This window comes from Drosophila hydei, unplaced genomic scaffold, assembly GCF_003285905.1.
Source record: "Drosophila hydei strain 15085-1641.00,03,60 unplaced genomic scaffold, DhydRS2 tig00008130-arrow-arrow-pilon, whole genome shotgun sequence".
Lineage (NCBI taxonomy): Eukaryota > Metazoa > Arthropoda > Insecta > Diptera > Drosophilidae > Drosophila > Drosophila hydei.
Window position 1 is genome coordinate 1,510,977 of NW_022045839.1, and position 18,773 is coordinate 1,529,749.

General features: G+C 40.2%; 8 protein-coding genes across 10 annotated transcripts; 4 read left to right on the top strand and 4 right to left on the bottom strand.

Annotated features, from left to right (window-relative positions):
- Positions 1–32: 32 nt before the first annotated feature.
- LOC111598007 (dynein regulatory complex subunit 6) lies at positions 33–2,339 on the bottom strand. Its single transcript, XM_023313002.2, has 3 exons — positions 2,289–2,339; positions 951–2,216; positions 33–889 (listed from the first exon to the last, which is right to left on the bottom strand). The coding sequence occupies exons 1-3, from the start codon at positions 2,337–2,339 to the stop codon at positions 170–172; spliced, it is 2,037 nt and encodes a 678-aa protein (XP_023168770.1). The 3' UTR covers positions 33–169.
- A 533-nt stretch (positions 2,340–2,872) lies between these two features.
- LOC111598008 (dynactin subunit 2) lies at positions 2,873–4,398 on the top strand. Its single transcript, XM_030225383.1, has 3 exons — positions 2,873–3,072; positions 3,152–4,070; positions 4,129–4,398. Exons 1-3 carry the CDS (start codon positions 3,037–3,039, stop codon positions 4,311–4,313), a joined length of 1,140 nt encoding a protein of 379 aa, XP_030081243.1. The 5' UTR covers positions 2,873–3,036; the 3' UTR covers positions 4,314–4,398.
- Positions 4,399–4,601: 203 nt separating this feature from the next.
- On the top strand, positions 4,602–9,852 carry LOC111597963 (protein transport protein Sec31A). 2 transcript variants are annotated; one of them, XM_023312936.2, is made up of 11 exons: positions 4,602–4,692; positions 4,873–5,081; positions 5,149–6,109; positions 6,168–6,411; positions 6,470–6,585; positions 6,929–7,034; positions 7,102–8,489; positions 8,554–8,664; positions 8,778–9,116; positions 9,175–9,246; positions 9,522–9,852. In XM_023312936.2, the coding sequence occupies exons 2-11, from the start codon at positions 4,885–4,887 to the stop codon at positions 9,708–9,710; spliced, it is 3,723 nt and encodes a 1,240-aa protein (XP_023168704.2). In that variant the 5' UTR covers positions 4,602–4,692; positions 4,873–4,884; the 3' UTR covers positions 9,711–9,852. The 2 variants fall into 2 exon arrangements, with proteins under 2 accessions (XP_023168704.2, XP_023168703.2); XM_023312935.2 differs by having other exon boundaries at positions 4,604–4,692; positions 8,775–9,116; positions 9,522–9,851.
- A 19-nt stretch (positions 9,853–9,871) lies between these two features.
- Positions 9,872–11,474, bottom strand: LOC111597964 (E1A-binding protein p400). The gene is made up of 2 exons (XM_023312937.2): positions 10,486–11,474; positions 9,872–10,428 (listed from the first exon to the last, which is right to left on the bottom strand). The coding sequence occupies exons 1-2, from the start codon at positions 11,246–11,248 to the stop codon at positions 9,911–9,913; spliced, it is 1,281 nt and encodes a 426-aa protein (XP_023168705.2). The 5' UTR covers positions 11,249–11,474; the 3' UTR covers positions 9,872–9,910.
- Positions 11,475–11,644: 170 nt separating this feature from the next.
- On the top strand, positions 11,645–12,031 carry LOC111598005. The gene has a single exon (XM_023312997.1). The coding sequence runs from the start codon at positions 11,738–11,740 to the stop codon at positions 11,960–11,962; it is 225 nt and encodes a 74-aa protein (XP_023168765.1). The 5' UTR covers positions 11,645–11,737; the 3' UTR covers positions 11,963–12,031.
- On the bottom strand, positions 11,963–12,698 carry LOC111598004 (MRG/MORF4L-binding protein). Its single transcript, XM_023312996.1, has 2 exons — positions 12,277–12,698; positions 11,963–12,217 (listed from the first exon to the last, which is right to left on the bottom strand). Exons 1-2 carry the CDS (start codon positions 12,656–12,658, stop codon positions 12,045–12,047), a joined length of 555 nt encoding a protein of 184 aa, XP_023168764.1. The 5' UTR covers positions 12,659–12,698; the 3' UTR covers positions 11,963–12,044.
- A 65-nt stretch (positions 12,699–12,763) lies between these two features.
- LOC111598006 (guanine nucleotide-binding protein subunit gamma-1) lies at positions 12,764–13,988 on the top strand. Of its 2 annotated transcripts, none has more exons than XM_023313001.2 (2): positions 12,764–12,867; positions 13,631–13,988. In XM_023313001.2, the coding sequence occupies exon 2, from the start codon at positions 13,651–13,653 to the stop codon at positions 13,861–13,863; it is 213 nt and encodes a 70-aa protein (XP_023168769.1). In that variant the 5' UTR covers positions 12,764–12,867; positions 13,631–13,650; the 3' UTR covers positions 13,864–13,988. The 2 variants fall into 2 exon arrangements, with proteins under 2 accessions (XP_023168769.1, XP_023168766.1); XM_023312998.2 differs by having other exon boundaries at positions 12,765–12,867; positions 13,456–13,988.
- A 2,437-nt stretch (positions 13,989–16,425) lies between these two features.
- On the bottom strand, positions 16,426–18,594 carry LOC111597958 (T-complex protein 1 subunit theta). Its single transcript, XM_023312922.2, has 3 exons — positions 18,401–18,594; positions 17,215–18,245; positions 16,426–17,152 (listed from the first exon to the last, which is right to left on the bottom strand). The coding sequence occupies exons 1-3, from the start codon at positions 18,458–18,460 to the stop codon at positions 16,603–16,605; spliced, it is 1,641 nt and encodes a 546-aa protein (XP_023168690.2). The 5' UTR covers positions 18,461–18,594; the 3' UTR covers positions 16,426–16,602.
- Positions 18,595–18,773: the final 179 nt, after the last annotated feature.

The window sequence follows — 18,773 nt, forward strand, 5'->3', positions numbered from 1 at the left end:
TGTTCATATCTGTGCGATATATATAGTATATGTATGTATACTATAGAAGTGCCATTTATATAATGTATTTTATATTCAATTCGATTTGCCTCTTAGGCTAACTTGACTAGCGAAAATTGTACAATTGAAAATAATACAGTATAAATACAACGAAAATTGCAACAAAATATCAGCAATCGAGTCGTTTCTTCAAGCGAAAGAATTCGGCATTATCGATGTTATTCATATTGTCCATGTGCAAATTGCGAAGTGTCCGAACGCCCGACAAGCGATCCTCAATATCCGTATACATCCGACGACAGCGATATATGGACAGAGTCTCCAGACATTCACAGTTCACAATTATAGCGTCGATCGTGTGATCCGTCAACTGGCTGCAGCCGCTGATGTCCAGGGACCGCAGCCGTTGCAGCTTCTCCGTAATTATCTTAATGCCCTGATCACTGATGTTATAACAATCGGATAGATCGAGCACCTCAATGGCTGGGCAGTTATTAACTAAGGCATCCATGCCCAACAGCGATATCTGTTGGCAATTCGAGAGCAAAAGCTTGTTCAGCTCTATGTGCTTAAGGCCATATTTAAGGGAGACATCACTTATTTTATTACAGCCGCGCAGATTGAGGGATCGCAATCCACGCAGTTCTTGTATATTGTGACCTTCGAAGTCCTCCTCGTTGATCAGATTCATTTCGTAGGCCGCAAACATTGCCTGCTTACGTTTCGCATCCCGTACAATCTCCTCCTCAGCCTTGCTGCGCAACGATATCTTGATCGACTGCAATGAGCCGCTGAATCCATCGGACGGTGGGTAAAAATTTCCTATAGCAGAGCTGCGATTCAGTTCCAGCTTAGCTATATTGATCCCAGTCAAAGCGGCATCGGTTAGCTAAATAAATTAATAATCAGTTAAATTAATTATATCAGGAACTCCAGCTTTATTGACTTACCCGACAACAGCTTTCAAGCGAGAGCTCTCTTAGCCAGCATAGGTGATTGATTATGAGCTGCATTACCTCATCTGTGACAGCGTTGACGCAATGGTTGAGATGAAGGGAGCGTAGAGCGTGTAGATTTCTTGCTATAGACTTGATGGACTCCTCACATATTGTCAGGTAAGAGACGTTTAGCTCCTGGAGCACATTATTCTCTGTCCGGGCAATGCCGTCTATAATGCCGCTGCTGTTGATGCCATCACAATTGGATATATCGAGCAGGCGCAATCGAGACAAATTACGTAAATTTGCAGCGCCTGTATTTGAGATGCCGGAACAGGCATTTATCTTCAGATCCTGCAGGAGGGGATTTGCCTGAACAATTACCGCTAAGCAGTCATCATTCAGGCACATCGTAGACGATAGATCCAGAACACTCAATTGAGATTGAGTGCAGAGAAAGCTGCGTATGGTCGACGCATTCAATTGCCTGCAGCCGGCCAAATACAGACGTCGCAGCTGCAGCCCGGGCTGAGCATGCTCATCGGTCTTCGTTAGCTCACAGAGAGCCATCAGCGAGTGTCCGATGAGCGTGTGACTAAAGTCGAGCGTGTGTAGAAGTCTCCGCTGCTGGCTGAGCACATTTTGTATGTATTTGAATGTCAGCACCGATTCACTGGGCGTGCTTGGCTCATTAGGATAGAAGCGTCGATGGATTGCATTGTGAAAGGAAATTTGGCAGCCGGACATATTCAACAATTCCAAATTGGGCATTAAAGCTGTTAGTCTTAGCAGTATGGCATCGGTTAGATATTGATTTTTGCATATAGTCAACTCTTTGATGCTTAACAAATTAGCCGAGATTTCATTCAAATCACACGAATTGCTATCCAAAAACGTGGCGGACATAAATAAAGGCAAACAGCGTGTCACAGAAAGTATTTGCAAATGAGGCAACAGGCTTAAAATGCCATAGAATTGTTTATCATTCAAGTCCACATTATCTAGGCTCAAGGAGTGCGCCGACTCTCCGATGAATGTCATCAGTTCCTGCACCTGACCCAGCGTCACATCCTCGAATAGAAAATGACGAAAACGTCGTTCACATCGCATCAAGTCCAATGCAGGACTGTGTTGATCCGATAAAACTATCTTAGAGAAACGAACACGTGTGCGTGCTAGGAATTCCGTATGATATAGAGCGCTTCGCCAACGTTGACAAGTCGTGCCAGCTGCCAATAAATCCGAATACCCCAGATATTTATATATATGCAGCACAATCTGTATCAAATATCAAAATCGTTTATTTTGTCAGCTGACTTTCGGTCACGAGTCTTAAATCAATCAGCATACCTCTAGGGGCAGATCACTATAGCTGTATAGACAATAGTCCATGGACGACATTCTATATATATATATATATATATATATATATATAAATATATATATAATTATAGTTCCAAATTCCAAGCCCCAATAAACCAACTTTTAGCTCAACTACCCCAACAACTAAACCGACTCTATAACTATTAGCCAATGTGACCGTCTGCTAAAAAATACCACTCGGTCAAGGATAGTGGTGTTCCTTGCAAAAATTCAACAAATCAAGCGGAGTTTCTTTCAGTGCGTCCCATGCGCTTAACACCTTGAGTGAACGGGTAAATGTGGAACACATATATGTATGTATATTTTATAAACGCCGTAATACTCGAAAAGTAGCAACGAAATCGAGTAAGCCTTATGAATAACATATGTTAACAAATATTTATCTTTTTAGTAAATATGATGTCGTCCCGTATTTATTATTTCAATTTGTTGTAAATAGTAGATAAAAAAATACTTGATGCAGAAAAAGTGTATGAATGAAAAACAAAGGTATATTTATATATAAAACGCACGAAAAGTATAAAGTTAAAATTAGTATTTTTTAAGCACAGCTGTTTTACTGATTTCATGGTATATTTTCCTTTGTTGCCGCAGCCACACTTTGTCTATGACATCAGTTTTAGCTTAGCTGTCCAATTTTGTTTCACAAAGCTTTTTGCAAACTTGCAAATAGTTAATAAACTGTCGAAGATAACAAATCGCAGTGCCCAACATAATGGCCGACCCAAAATTTCAAAACCTGCCCGGCATTGTAAGCTACAATCTTGGTGACTTACGCATAAGAACTAGCTTTTACATACATACATATATTTTGTATATATTATATTTAGGCTTATGACCAGCCGGATGTTTTTGAGACACCCGACGATCCGGAGGTCGATACTTCTGACTATTATGAGGAGGAGCCGGAAAACGAAGCCATTGAGCGATTGCACATTTCACCTAGCATCGCCCACAAACGCTTTAGTAATGCAACGCTTGAGGGAAACGTCGACTTTACGGATCGAATTGGGCGTCGCTTGTGTCGTGGCTACGATGTAAGAGGTGGAGAATATGAGTTGGTTGGCCAAGGTGAAAAGGAGACGCCAGTGCAAAAGTGCCAACGCTTGCAAATTGAAATGAACGAGCTGCTCGATGAGGTAGCTGCCTTGCAAGTGGATCGTAAGATTGCCGATGAGGAAAAGCAATCCTATGATGCAGTCGCCACTGTAATAAGCACAGCCAAGAGAGTATTGGATACATTAAAACTTGAGCAAGTACTGGGCAAGGAGCAAATGCCCAATGATAAACAAGTCAAAGCACTTGTTGCCCAAGTCGAAGAATTTAAGCAATCGGGCGTGCTAACTGCTCTGCCCACACCCGGCACGGATTTGGCATCGACAGCACGTATAGCGAATCTCGAACAGCGTTTGCATCAGCTGGAAAAGGCAGTGGGTGCACAGCCCGAGAAACTGAGTCGTCTCACAGCCGTCACTAACACCTCCAATGTGCTCGAAGCTGTCCGGCATTTGAGCACCAAGGCGGCTCTACTCCAGCCGGATAAACTGGACGCCATTGAACAACGTCTAACTACATTAACTGGCAAAATGGATGCAATTGCTGAGAAGTCCAGCGGCAGCGCACAGGACGCCAAACGTGATCAGAAAGTCTCAGAGCTCTACGACCTGGCGAAACGTACAGAACCAGTTGTTGAGATGTTGCCACATGTTATTGAACGAATGCAAGCATTGGAAGCTTTACATAAATATGGTAAATATTTCCATAATTAAATAAATTGCGTAATTAACTATTGCTTCTCTCTTTGTAGCTAACAACTTTGCTAAGATCATAGCGGAGATTGAACAAAAGCAGGGCACTATTACCACCAGTTTGGTTAATAACAAAGAGCTTTTACATTCAGTGCAGGAAACATTTGCCCAAAATCTGGAAACAATCAACACTAAAGTCGCTAAAGTTGAGCAAAGAGTGGCGGCTATAACTAGCGCTAAATAAATATGCTCAGCATTTTAAACATATGTAGCACACCTCTAGCATTATAACACTTATACATGAAATATATTTATTTGTATCAATAAAGCAAATGCTTCAAATTTCCATGATAATTAAAAGATTGTGCCAAATTTTTACTTCAAAATTATTTACACACACATGGACATAACGCGCCCACAAACATAAAAATCTTAATCGATTCATCGATATTTATTTTAATTTGTTTGCATATCGCAAACAATGTACCTGCTTTCGATAGCAGCATTATCGATTGTGCCACAGCTTGTAGTTCTTAAAACGAATTGGAAAAACCTATTTATATAAAATTATAAATCATTTACACATATTGTTTTATTTAACAATAAACACAAAAAAAAGCTGCGTAAGTTGATATTTATAATTAACACTTATTTACATAATGCGGCATGCAACTTTTGTTGGCCACGCCAATGTTTTTTTTTTTGAAGAAAAAAAGTGATGACGAGGCGCGCTCCAATTGGACGTTCCATTACATTTCGCTTTAAATTCCATTAAGTTAATGTAAACGAAATTGTATTTGCAGAGCGCAACAACAATGAAAATCAAAGAGCTGCAAAAGACGGTGAACATTGCCTGGTCGCCAGCGCAGCAACAACAAATTTTGTTAGCTGCCGGCACAGCGGCTCAGCAATTCGATTCAAATGCAAATGCCACATTGGAAATCTACTCGCCGAGCATTGGCGATGCCAGCTATGATTTGGAGCTAAAGGCTAGCGTGCCGAGCGACTTCAAGTAAGCATATATCGAATATATCTGTATATATCTCAAGCAATAACCAATAATAAATTTGCTTTCTTAGATTTCAAAAACTGATTTGGAGTCCTCATGCAACGCATACAAATGGATTGATTGTTGGTGGCTGCGAGGCTGGCCATATCAATGTCTATTCGGCAGCTAAGATGCTGGCCAATGAGGAATCATTGGTCGCAAGACAGGATAAGCATACAGGCGCAGTTAGCGGCTTAGATTTTAATCCGTTTCTAAACAATTTGCTCGCTTCGTGTGCTTCAGAATCTGAGATTTACATTTGGGATTTGAATAACCCAGTTACTCCTCTTAATCCAGGCGCTAAGACACAGCCGCTTGAGGATGTGAAGAATGTCGCTTGGAATCGGCAAGTGCAGCATATCTTGGCATCAGTGTTTAGCACTCGCTGCGTCATTTGGGACTTGCGCAAAAGTCAGCAGATCATCAAATTGTCCGACACTCAGTCGAGGGTTAGATGGCATGCCATTGAATGGCACCCGGAGGTGGCCACCCAGGTCTGGTTGGCCTCTGAAGATGATCAAGCGCCGGTTGTGCAATTGTGGGACTTGCGTTATGCTACTGCACCAGCAAAAACATACCAGATACACGATCGCGGAGTTCTGGGCATGTCCTGGTGCTTGCAGGACACCGATTTGATGGTCTCTTGTGGCAAGGATAATCGCATCTACTGCTGGAATCCAAATACCAAAATACCTGAAGGCGAAATCCTTTCAGAGGTAGCCACCACTGCCTCTTGGTATTCAGATGTGCAATTCTGTCCACGCAACCCAGCGTTGATAGCCAGCGCCAGCTTGGAAGGCGCTGTTTCTATATACTCCTTAAATGGTGGTACACACCAGCTGGTGCAAACATCTGAGAAGATTGCCGACTCCTTCCCAGGCATGGATCAATTCGCTCAAGCTCCACTTCCCCAGCAAGCCACGCAAGTTGTTTATCACGATTTGACGCATGCGCCTAAGTGGATGAAGCGGCCATGTGGTGTGGCATTTGGTGTTAGTATAACAAAGTATTCTTTTTATTGTAGCCAACTAAATCGAATTTCGTTTACAGTTTGGTGGCAAATTGGTTAGCTTCAATAACACATCGAAGACAGTGACAGTATCACAGTTGACCACCGAACCAGAACTCGTAGAGCGTGCCAATGCCTTGGAAGTGTCCTTGGCGGAGGCCGACTATGCCGATTATTGCAGGCAACGAGCAGACAAGTCTACCGATCAGCACGGTCGCTACATTTGGTATTTCATCAAAGCGAACTTTGAATTGAATCCAAAGGAAGAAATGCTGAACCTTTTGGGTAAACACGTCGCCCACATCTAACTGAAATAGCTACTATATTTATTTTTAAATTGTAGGCTACAACAAGGATGACATCGACGGGAAATTTACAAAGTACATCAAGGAGGCTGAAGAGAGCAACTCTCAATCTGACGTGGATACGCTGACAACTCGCATATCAACCCTAACTCATGTGAGTTTCCGTTCTCTATATTTAGCTCTTATCTCTATGAGCATATAAACATATTTGTCCCACATTACGTTATCAATATTTGGGCATTGCTTCAGTTTTGTTCATCTTTCCTCTTGTATATTCCACTGATAACGATTTTTTTTGTCATGCTTGCCCAACATTCGGTTGCTTTGTAGAGCGATTCATCTGAGGTTGAATGCGATCAAAGCACCAACTCAAGCACCGATAATTCGGTAAGAAATTCGATGCGCAAGAAATTCATTTACAAATTATCACTCTCAATTATTACAAGCAGCAATGAAGTTCCCGTTAGAGTTAATTCATATACAATTTAAATCTTTAGCAAACGAACGACATTAAAACTCCATTTGATGGCTCAATCGATCAGCAAACGTTGAACGACTATGCAGCTGCAGCCAGGCCGCAATTTAAGATACCCAGCGGCGATCGTAAGTGTATATACTTGATTTTATATATATATATATAGATTCTCTAATCCATGTGGGTTGCTTACAGATACCGACAGTTTGATTACGGAGGCCATACTCACAGGCAATGTGGAGGCTGCTGTTGAGCTCTGTCTGGAGGCGCAGCGCATACCGGAGGCTTTGATCATTGCTTCGACAGCGGGCTTAGAGATTCTAACACGCACTCAGACACGTTATTTGCTGCAGCAGAAGAACGAATTGTCGAATGTCATATCGGCCTTGGTCACGCGCGATTGGCTCGACTTTGTCAATCGCTGCACCGTAGACTCCTGGAAGGAGGCACTAGTAGCTGCACTTAAGCATAGCGAGCGCAAATTGGTGGACATATGTGAGAGGCTAGGCGATCGCTTGTTGAACGAGTCTAGCAGCAGCAGCATCGAGCTGACACGCAATGCAATGCTGTGCTATATCTGTGCTGGCAGCATTGACAAGCTAGTCACTGCCTGGTATCAATTGAAGCAACTGGAGCAACAGAATCAGAACTACAAATTAAATACGAATGAGTTGCAGGAGTTGGCCGAGGTGGTTATGCTGCTGACTAAGTCATTGGAACAGCAGGGCATTGCTGTGGATCTAGCTGGCAGATTTGCAGGCTTTATATCTGAATATAGTGGACTACTTGCCTCCCAGGGCGCTCTGACCGCTGCTCTACAGTATATAACCACATTGAGCAGAGCTAATGCGGACAGCGAGGACTTGAATGCGCTGCGTGAACGCATCAGCAAAGCGGTAAATGTGGATCATGTGCAACCTACAGCAGCAGCAACTGCAGCTCCTATGGGCTATATGCGACAAATGGAACCGCGTGGTTCCTTCTCAAACCCGGCTAATCCTATTTCCTATAATCCATACAATCCAAATGCTACGACGACAAATGGCAGCTGGCAACAGCCAGCAGTACCGCCGGCTGCACCCTTCCAGCCAGCTCAACCACCCACACAAATCTTCAATCCGCCACAACTTAAAGCTGAACCGCTAACGCATCCGCCACGACCACTCAGCAACGCCAGCGCCTCAAGTGGAGCTACAGGCACAGCAGCAACAGGCCTTCACTCGCGATCTAAATACGTTTTAGATCCTTCCGTAGCAGCGCCAAACTCTACTTATGGCATGGCTTACAATCCAGTGCCAGCTCCAGCAGCTGTTCCTTTTGCTGGTGCTCCTATCTCACAGCCAGCCAGTGTGCCACTGGTAAATAATAGCAACGCCTTCAATACCAATCCCCTATCTTCGGCTCAGCAATACAATCCAAATCCGTTCACTGGGGCCACCCAAAACAACTACCTACCAGGTGTTGCACCTATTGACGCTATGCCGGCTGCAGGTGCTCCACCACCGCTTGTGCAGAATATTCAACGTAATCCGACTCCTCCACCCGGTTGGAATGATCCACCAGCCTTAAAATCCTCTCGAGTGGTACGTATTTCAGTTAATATTTAATTTATGTCCATATTTTCATAACGTAATCTTCTATTTTTAGCCGAAGCCACGACCAGCAACGGATTCTACTGCAGCACCCATTTTACACCCATTGTATGGAGCCGATCCCAATCAAAATCAGAACAGCTACATGGATCCTAATCAATATCAGGTATTAGTCTTCTGATCATCTTAAAATAATAGAGCAGGGTATCTCTCGGTCGTATACACTTTCCCTTTTCACAAGGGTAGTCTATTACATTTCTGTATCTCTTTCCTTAGCAGGGTGCTCCACCTTCTGGTACATCTTTCTACAATCCCGCTGCTAATAATAATCCACAGGCTTTTCCGCCACAACAACAACAGCAAATGAATTTCCAGGCAACGGCTGTGCCTAATCTACAACCACAGCAGCAGCAATCACAACAACAGCAGCAACAATTTTGGCCTGGACAACCACAACAGCAGCAATCGTTCGGTTATGCCGAACAACCAGCTCCGGTACAGGAACAGCGTCAGCCGGAACCCGTTAAGGAGAAGCCTCCATTGCCAGAGGAATATATTTATTTGCAAACCGTTTTAGAAGAGCTTAAAAAACAATGCCTTAGCGCAACTAATGATCCAGTAAGTAGACAAAAAATGTTGCTAAATTCATTTAATTAATCAACCTTTGGCTTAACAGCGCACCAAACGGAAATTTGTGGATGTGGTGAAACGCCTGGAAAATCTCTACGACTGCTTGCGCTACGAACGGGTAAGCAAATAAATAAAATAACATAATTTCACTTAAAATAACTACTGAACTTATTCGGTGAACCATTAAGCTCTGTCCGACACAGAGAAAACTTCATATTCAGTTTCTTAATCTCATGTGAACGATTTATTTTGTTCAACTGTTCATTTGTCGAGCATGAGCGAACGCCTTGACTCTTTTATTTGAACTAGTGAACAAAAAGATCAACTAAAAATGCATTAGAATTGCCAATTCTTTTGAAAAGTCAGTGCTAATGTATCCATTTTTATTAACAGCTCACATCGGCTACTGTGCAGAATCTAAATCAAATTGTGCAGTTCATACAAATAGCCGATTATACTAATGCCCTTGCGGTGCACCAACGCATCGCCTTTGGCACGGACTTTGCTCAGTGTGCGGGCTTCATGCAGGGCCTGAAAGTCTTGCTACAGTCGGCAGCGGAAATGCAACTGGTTCTACGCTAGTTTATTATATGATTTAATTGTGTGTCAATCAAATTTGCCCATATATATGTTTTTCTAATTTGATTTTGTGTGTACTCCCCGGCTTTTAGTTGATGCAGTTATAATTATAATATGGTACTAAAAACAATTTCAAAACAAATTTAAAAAAATTATACAAAAATATACAATATATATATTATAATAAAGAAAAACTCGATGTTTTACAATAGCTTTGGCTGGTTGCGTATGTTGTCCAAGTCCAGCATGGGCTCCTGGCTCCTTGCCTGCGGCGATGATAAACGTTGATGATGATCGTAGCCCATTTGTTCTTCGGGCAGCAGCCGATATTTCTTGAGATATTTATAGGAAGCATTTGACATATTACTCGGACTCTGGGTGAAATTGTCAATGGGACGTAATGGGGTTCCAGTTGACACGACATCGTTGCCTGTCTTTGGTGACACATGCAAATCTTCCATCAATTCATTGATTTGACGTTGCGGCAAATACTTCAGAGCCAACTCGTTCATGACCAAAGTTTTGTCCGTATTCGATTTGACGGGCAACGCTGGCGATTGTTTACCCTGTGGCGTATTGCTACGATATCCCGTGGATTGAGCTATTGGAGGTGGACCTCGTGGCGATTGAAATTGCGGCAATGCTCTAGCTGGCAGCTCCTCCTCTTCAACAATATAATCGTGAACAATTGGCGTAGTGCGTTTAACCATACCAACATTACCTAAGAGTCGTTATTAGAAGATATCTATTAGTATGATCAACAGTGTTCGAAACTTACTTTTAGCTGAACCAAGGAGCGCACACTGCGACGCAGTTTCTTTGAAAGTCTTCTCGCTCGGCAGTTTCTGTTGCAGCTGTTGCTGTTGCTGCTGAGCGAGGGATTCACAGAGGCGTCTTAATTGCTGTTGTTCCTGGCGCATAGTTTCCAATAGTGTGAGCACTTCTCTAATGTCTTTCTTCTCTAATAAATTGCTAGGCTCCGGTCTATACTCATTGACAGCTGATATAGTGTCTGTTTCTGTTTGGGTGCTGGCACAAATTGTGAGCACATCCGTAGCAGTTGCATTGGAATTAGACAAGCGAGGGGAGGGCACCACCTCATCTGTGGCATATGTTTCGCGTGGATAATGTGAGGGAACAGACGCAACATATCCTCGATTCAGATTGCCAACTACAGGCTCCGCATCGAAGGCGCGACTGCGCGGTAGAAAATTATATTCATTTCCTCCAACAACTCCACTGATTGCTACTGCAGAAGCGGCAGGGGGAGTGGCTGGGCCTAATTCTGTTGTCAGCACTGGGGAAAAATTGACACGAGGCAATACTTGCTTCTTCCATGAAGCGAAAGTACTTGCAGGACGTTGTTGTAACTGAGCTTGCTGCTGTTGTTGTTGAAGTTGAGCTTGTTGCTGAGGCGGTTGCCCAAACAATATTGAAACTTCAGGCACAGTCGGCTTAACTATCTCGTCAGCATGACCCAATGGTATGGGTGCACTTGGCCTGGGAGCCGCGCGCGGTAACATATCTTCGGTTTCAAACATTTTTAATTCTTATTGAAATTGAATTCGGGCGCGACAGAAATTGCACTGTCCAAGCGAACAGGGCTGATATTAGCCAGGGCTTACTATAAGTGAAATTCAACGAAGTAATAGCACAATTTACAGTAGCCCTACTACCCACTATGTCATTAAAAGGAAACTCCCTGAATTAGACGACTGATGCACTTTGCAATTTCATTCATTTAATTTTATATGCATATTCTATATTGAAGGACTAACGTCACGAAAGCAAACTCAAAACCAGCATCACTGTTTTCCACTACAAATAAATTTAAATTGAATTCGAGCGCGAATCAAAGTGTACTTCAAAAACGAACAGAGCTGTTATTTACTAGGGCTAACGAGCGTTAAAATCCGACGAACAATTAATAGTATTATTGCTGCAGCCCTAGCAGCTGTGTCATAGGAAGAAAAATAAAGAGATCTAGCATTCAGAATCATAGTTTCAGTAACTAAACAAAGACTCGCGGTATGCCATTATTGGAGAATATCGATGCCATGCCTGTTAACTCACCACCAGCGCCAACTACAGAAACAAATGATACACACCAGGATCCGCCCGTACGTGAGATAACACAGACGGATCACCTGAATAAGCGTTTGTTGAAGTCTTTGCTGGATTCAATGAAAACCACAACTGAACCGGAGGAAGAGTCAACTGAAACGGAGTCCAGCAACAGTGATTTCGATGACTAAAGTTGCTATATATACATTTAATTATTAAGTCAAAGTTTGGTCATGATTTAACTACAACTAAAAAAGAATTATATTTGTTCTCTTAAATACGACGGCGCTTGCTGCTCTGCATGGGAGGAGGTGTGGTCGAAGGGCTAATCGATTCATTTGACATGGAACCCCGAGTTCGTTTTGCTGGTCTTTTTGGCAAATCCGAAAGTTTTGTTGGCATCTTCTTTTCACTATCTTTTGCTTGAGCCACTGCAAGCTTAGTGCCTGTAATTTGAACAATATATTATGTAATTTGAGATTGTATTTACTTTTTTTTGACTCACTTTTACTGTGACTTTCTGTCGCTACAGCAGAAATCGGTGCTCCAATGGGAGTCGGTGCATCTGTGTTTTCTTCTAAAGCGTTTGTTCCAATCGTCTTCTTGTTCACGAATGTGGCGTAATCCTGTTCCGGCAAACAGAACTCACGCTCCTCATTGGGAAATGGCAAGCCCTCAAGATCATCTAGCTCTTTTAGTTTGTACATTGTGCTTAAATGCCTCCAGATTAAGTCACTGGGCATTTCACGGTTAAGCGATTTCGAGAGACGTTCCGCTATGCAAGACATGTAGAAATGTTTGTTTATGCCTACGGGTCGTAAGCCTTCCATTGCATGGAAGAGCTGTAACTCCTCCTCAGCGGACCACTCGTCCTTCGTCATCATCATTGCACTAATAGCGAACAACCAGGGATGGATGCACACAGGCACCCGCATGTAATATACCGATAGTTCATTAAAACGCCATCGATATCGATTAATATCTACTCGCAGCCAACTTCACGTTTCATTGGTTTGGGTGTGTATCTTTTTGTTCAAGTCAAGCGAACCTGAGCTCATTTTTCGGAAATCTTAACAAAATATTTGACATAAAGCTGGTAAATGTTGTGAATATTACGTTATTAATATGTAGTTGTGCTTGTGTGTGTTCTATTAACCAAAATTGTTAGTGTAAAGAAAAGATTGACGTGTATGTGTAGTCATATGTATGCATGTATGTGTGACCATAAATTTTGCATATGAGAAATAAAATCAATTCGAAAGAATTTAGAAAAGACACATATATATATACTATATTTAAATGAATCCTTATCGATGCGATGAGCTATGCATCCCGCTGAGTTTTTTATGCTGAAAATGATTCATTTATAAGCAATAAATGCATATAATAATGCTATTGTATTTACATAGACACACATACATGCATATATACATATGTGTGCACTTTAATATGAACGTGAACTTGGAACAAAAGTACTTATTTAATGAACAAATTTAACTTCTTTAAAAGCTACCTAACACAATCCTCTCTAGACCTCATACTTCTTTTCAAGCTGTCCAACTTTCTGTGTATATGTACTTGATGTCGTGTCCACTGTCCGTGCCAATATGTGAAAATTTAAAAACATATTTTAAAACAATATTTTTTTTTGGCATTTGCTCTGTTTTTCTTACTACATTTACAGCGCGCCCCCTCCATACAGATTCATCCAAAAACAACACAAAAAATTGAGTAACAAAAAAAGAAAGAAATTAAGACAATTTTGAAAGCATTTTAAGCAACAAATTAAGCACACAATCACCAACTACACTTACTATATTGTATTTGCATATCGTATCTGAGAACATTTTCAACCATAGGCTTATCCGAGACAGCCGTAATGGACGTAATGTCATCTTCCCTACAACAGCAGCGCATTGTCGTTGACCAGCTACGCCGGGAGGCGGCGATCGATAGGCAGTCCGTGTCGGTGTCGTGCGATAAAATGAAGAAGTATATATCGGAGCACGAGCAAGAAGATTATCTGTTGACTGGCTTCACCAGTCAAAAGGTAAACCCATTCCGTGAGAAGTCCTCGTGCACTGCTCTTTAAGCAGGTTTTTATGGATGGATCGGTGGATGATATATGTATTCCGTTTTTAAGTTCTTTATAAAAACACAAGCACACAAAATTAAAATAGATAAACTTGAACAATAAAAAAGTCGACACCACCAGCTAAATATAAATATATTAAAACAACAAAAAACAATTACAAATACATATTACAAAAAGCAATATTATAGCAAAAAAGGATAGACGGGGCTATTAAATACTTATAAAAAGAAGCAGAACAAACAAACAACATAGCAACAATTGAAATTTTGAAATTCTTTAATGAAAATAACACTTGGCATTTATTCGGAAAATATCAGCAAAACTTTCTTTATCCCTATATATAGATATATATATATATGTATCAGAAATATATATAGTAAAGCATCCAGTGTACACGAATATCCCAACTCGAAGGACAATTTAAGTGCGGACTATATAGCAACAACTACCTAAACTATGAAATCTATATCTAAATAATATATATAAATATATATATATATTTATCAATCCAAATATATTTATTAAAACCTAGTAAACCCCACAAATAAAAATCACAAAGAAACCAACAAATCTCAACACTCATTTTTTCGCCTACTTATTTAAATGCAAAATTAATCTGTTCACGTTGTTAAGCATACGCGAATTATGCAGTATGTTATAATCAATAAATATAATTAATAATAAGTCCCAGCTAAGCGGATTCAACAAACTATATGATTACTTTAAAAGCTTTAAAATCCAGCAGGCAAGCTAGATCAGCTTTAGTGTGTTTAATTATCCAACGTTTTTATTAGCAGAAATATTACTAAAAAATCGTTGCAGTAACGCAACAAAAACATACAAATGCAAATATTTATATATAATTAATATATATCTAAAATGTAGTCTTTTTCGTCTTCTTGATTATTAACCGGCAATCCATGCCAATATAATATGAACGATAATTTATTTTAAAAATTTTGGATCTCTATGAAACTTGCAAATGAGCCCGAAAATTATTTCTTCAATATTCAATTCTAAACAAATTTCAAGCATGTGTGATTCTCTTATAAAAGTGAGCCAAATAGAAAGAAATGCACTCATAATACTTGTATACATTTTTTTAAATATATACTTTGTTGACTATGCAAATTCCACTATTGTCGAATAATACTTTCAAATGATTTGTCCGCGGTTGAGCCTATATTTTTGTAAAGGATTAACGAAACCGAAACGTAATTGGCATGAATGGCAAAGTATATATACATATTAAAGCTGAGTTATTTTTCTACACTCTGATATGGTAATGGGCATATTCGTAGGGTATTGGAATGTGACAAAACGGTTCTGCCTCAGAAGAGAAGCATCAAATTTCCATATTCACCACATGAGCAGCATTGAAAGTTCCATATTGTTGAAATTTACCACAGTGAATGCAGCTATGCTTCTATATTCACCCCGTTTCAGAGGAGCTGCATTCTAGATTCCATATTCACCAATACCATTTGATGTCCAAAGATTACTCATTAAATAACTAAATAAAATCAAATATTAAGATAATACGAATTTGCTTTGTCGACAAATATATTACTAATTAATAACTAATCGATTCTTCCATTGTCGTATTTAAGTAAATTATTAAATAACAAGAATCACACATTTTCCAAAACGAAAGAGAATACTTTTTCAACTGATTCAAATAGATTTTGAACTCTGTTCTGCTGTCGTGAGCATTCAGCAGAAAATTGTTCAAAATTGAATATGCTATTCCCCGCTCGAAGAGCGGAGTTTTCTGACAAACTTTTAATACCAAAACTGCAGTTGGATTAAAAGTAAATTGAAATAATAAAAAAAGAATAATGAAAGAACAATCTTCGATTCATTGCCTGTTTCAAATAAAAATCAAATTTCTTAACTCTTGATTTTAATTTGTTCAAAAAAAGAATTCAAATTTGCTGGGAAACCAAACAAAAAATATCCAATGGAGCACGGATAATTTTTGTTTTGTTTTCCAATTGGCAAACTTTGCATCTGAAAACAAATATTTACAACTGTTAAAATAAAAAAACTAGTAAAAGTTACAAGAAAATTATGAATATATATTATAGCACGGAATACCCTAGAAAATTGAGATAACACTTTAAAAACTTTATTAACTTCAAACTTTGAAAACGACAACGATATCGTATTTTATTCGAACCAAAACAAATATTCAATTGTATCTGAAATAAGTATGTAATGTACTCCAAAAAAATCAACAAATAATCGTTTGCTTGAATTCCAAAAAATAAAAAGCTTAGATGAGTTATCTAGCGGAGAGAAAAAACTTCAAAATGTCTTTGATTTCAGTGCTATGAAAATGGAAACCCTTTCAAATATCTTAAAAAATATATACAAATGTTATTTTGTTTCCAATATTACTGAATATAAAACTATACATCATTTTATTAACTTTTTTTTAAGTTCATATAAATATTCTTTCCATATATAAACTTGCTTCTTCCAATATTTTTTTTTATAAAAACATAAATACATTTTTCAGTTTTTTTAGGTTTAGTTTATTAATACAAAGAAGCTGTGTGAGTGTGTTGCATTTTGTTGGTTTTGTATGTGTGAGTGTGTTTTGTTAATGAAATTTATAATTTCCAATGTGTGCCTACAAAAATACATGTAAGAGCATATGTTGTTTGCAACTAAAATAATGAATTTATAGATTTTAGCGAAACTTGAAATATTTGTATGAATTTGGACTTCGATTTAACTCTCATCATCGCTGCCAGCGGCCTGTCTTGGTTTTGGTCCACCGGCCCGCTTGGCCATGATAATCTGATCCACTTTCAATATGGTTGTAGCTGCACCCACAGCATACTTGAGACCCCAGAATTTGGCCTGATACAGATCGAAGAGTTTCGCTTCGACAGCATCGATGGTCGTTGGTTTTTCCGCTTCAATGTCAAAGCCAATGTTCTTGCCCTTCTCGGAATTATGTGCCAGATAGAGTTGATTGACAATATCTGTGCCATTGGAGCCGGAGTTTTCGGCGAGAGCTTTGGGGAAGACTTCCAAGGCGTTGGCAAACTTGCGCACAGCATACTGATCGAGTCCTGGCAAAGTGTCCGCATATGTAGCTAACTGTGTAGCCAGCTCTATTTCAGTAGCACCTGCACCTGGCAGATAGCGTCCATCACGAGTCAAACATTTGAAATTGTTGACGCCATCATCCATCGCGCGCTCAATGTCATCCATGAAGTTATCTGTTGCGCCGCGAATAACAATGGTAGCAACGCGTGAATCCTTGCCTTCATTTCTAGAAAACACAAAACATTAAAATTAATATTTAGTTTTATAATTTGATCATTGAATTGTTACCTGAATGCGACAATTGTGGTATCACCCAGTTCCTCGATGCAGACCTTATCGCAATAGCCCAGCTCTTCCTGGCTGGGTGTTGTAATCCTTGGCAGAACTGTGGCATTTACGGTACGACTCAAGCGGCGCAAATCAAATTTGGAATTCAAACGAACGGCCATCAAACCATATTTGTTTAAGAAATGCAAAGCCATATCTCCAACTTTACCGCCAGAAACAACAACCTTCACACCTGTATCGGCAATAGCCTTGATTTGGTTCTCCAGCAAACCTTCCTCGCCGGAGGAGAAGTTCATTAGCTCATCGGCAGATTTGATTAGCACTGTGCCTTTCGTCTCTGTTTGAATAATATCGACGGGACAGGAGAATATGACAATCTTTGCCTTTTCAGCAAAGGTGACATCACCTTCAACGAAACGCTTGAAGACCATGCCGCGCACAACCTCTGATTTGGCCAGTCCACTGCCCAAAATCTTACAGATGCGTATGTTGTCCACATTAAAGGTGCCATCGTCCGGCAATATAGAGACGCAGGCCTTGCTAACCAAATCATTGAGGAAATCCTCCTGGCCATATTGCTTGGACATAATGGCAGAACGAAGTACCTCCTTCACTTTTTCAGCATCGCGATAGTCTTCAACCTTGTGACAGACTAGAGTTGGCAGAATTTCTAAGGATTTATTCAACGCCTTCTCATAGCCATCGGCTATTTCAGCTGTGGTTATGCCCAATCGGAGAAGTTCCTCTGCCGACTCGAGCAGCGCACCGGCCAGTACAACAACAAAGTTCGTGCCATCGCCCACTTCAGCGTCTTGCATTTGACTGGCCATTACAATCAGCTTCGCAGCCGGATGCTCTACATCCAGTTCTCGCATTATGGTGCCTGCATCGCTGGTCACGAATTGCTTCTCGATGTGATTAATGATCATTTTGTTCATGCCATTGGGGCCGTAGGCGGACCGCATTGTCTGTGAGAACTCTTTGCAGGCGGTGATGTTGCGATAGACTGCCTCCTCCAGACCACTGTACATCTGCAAAAATTATATTCATCATGGAATTAAATCATTGTAAAAGAACATCTGCGATGACTAATCACGCGCTTCGAAAAACACACCGGCGGTTTACTTTTTCGCAATCTCAATTAAATTAATAGTAATTTCTTGATTTTCACATGTCTTTCACTTACCCGAGCGCCATCCTTTAGCATTTGCGCCACTCCGGGAGCTTTTGGAACAGATAAAGCCATTTTTATGCACAGATATTCAACAAAACGCGAAGAGTAGCTAAAGCAAGTCAATCAGTCGGTAGAGCGCTTAACCTCAAAGTGTAGTCAACGAAATTTCTCGATTGCACACTGGTTCTTACCAAAAAATACTGATTTCATACACTTGATAATACTGAAAACGTATTTTCGTTCAGTTAATCGACGAAACTTCACGTACAAAGCCTAATAATATTAAAGATCTTTATGACATATAAATGATACAGAACTTACCTGATTTTTGTTTCAATTCGAGCCATTTAGAATTTATTTCGATTTCACTCTAAGATAATAAATG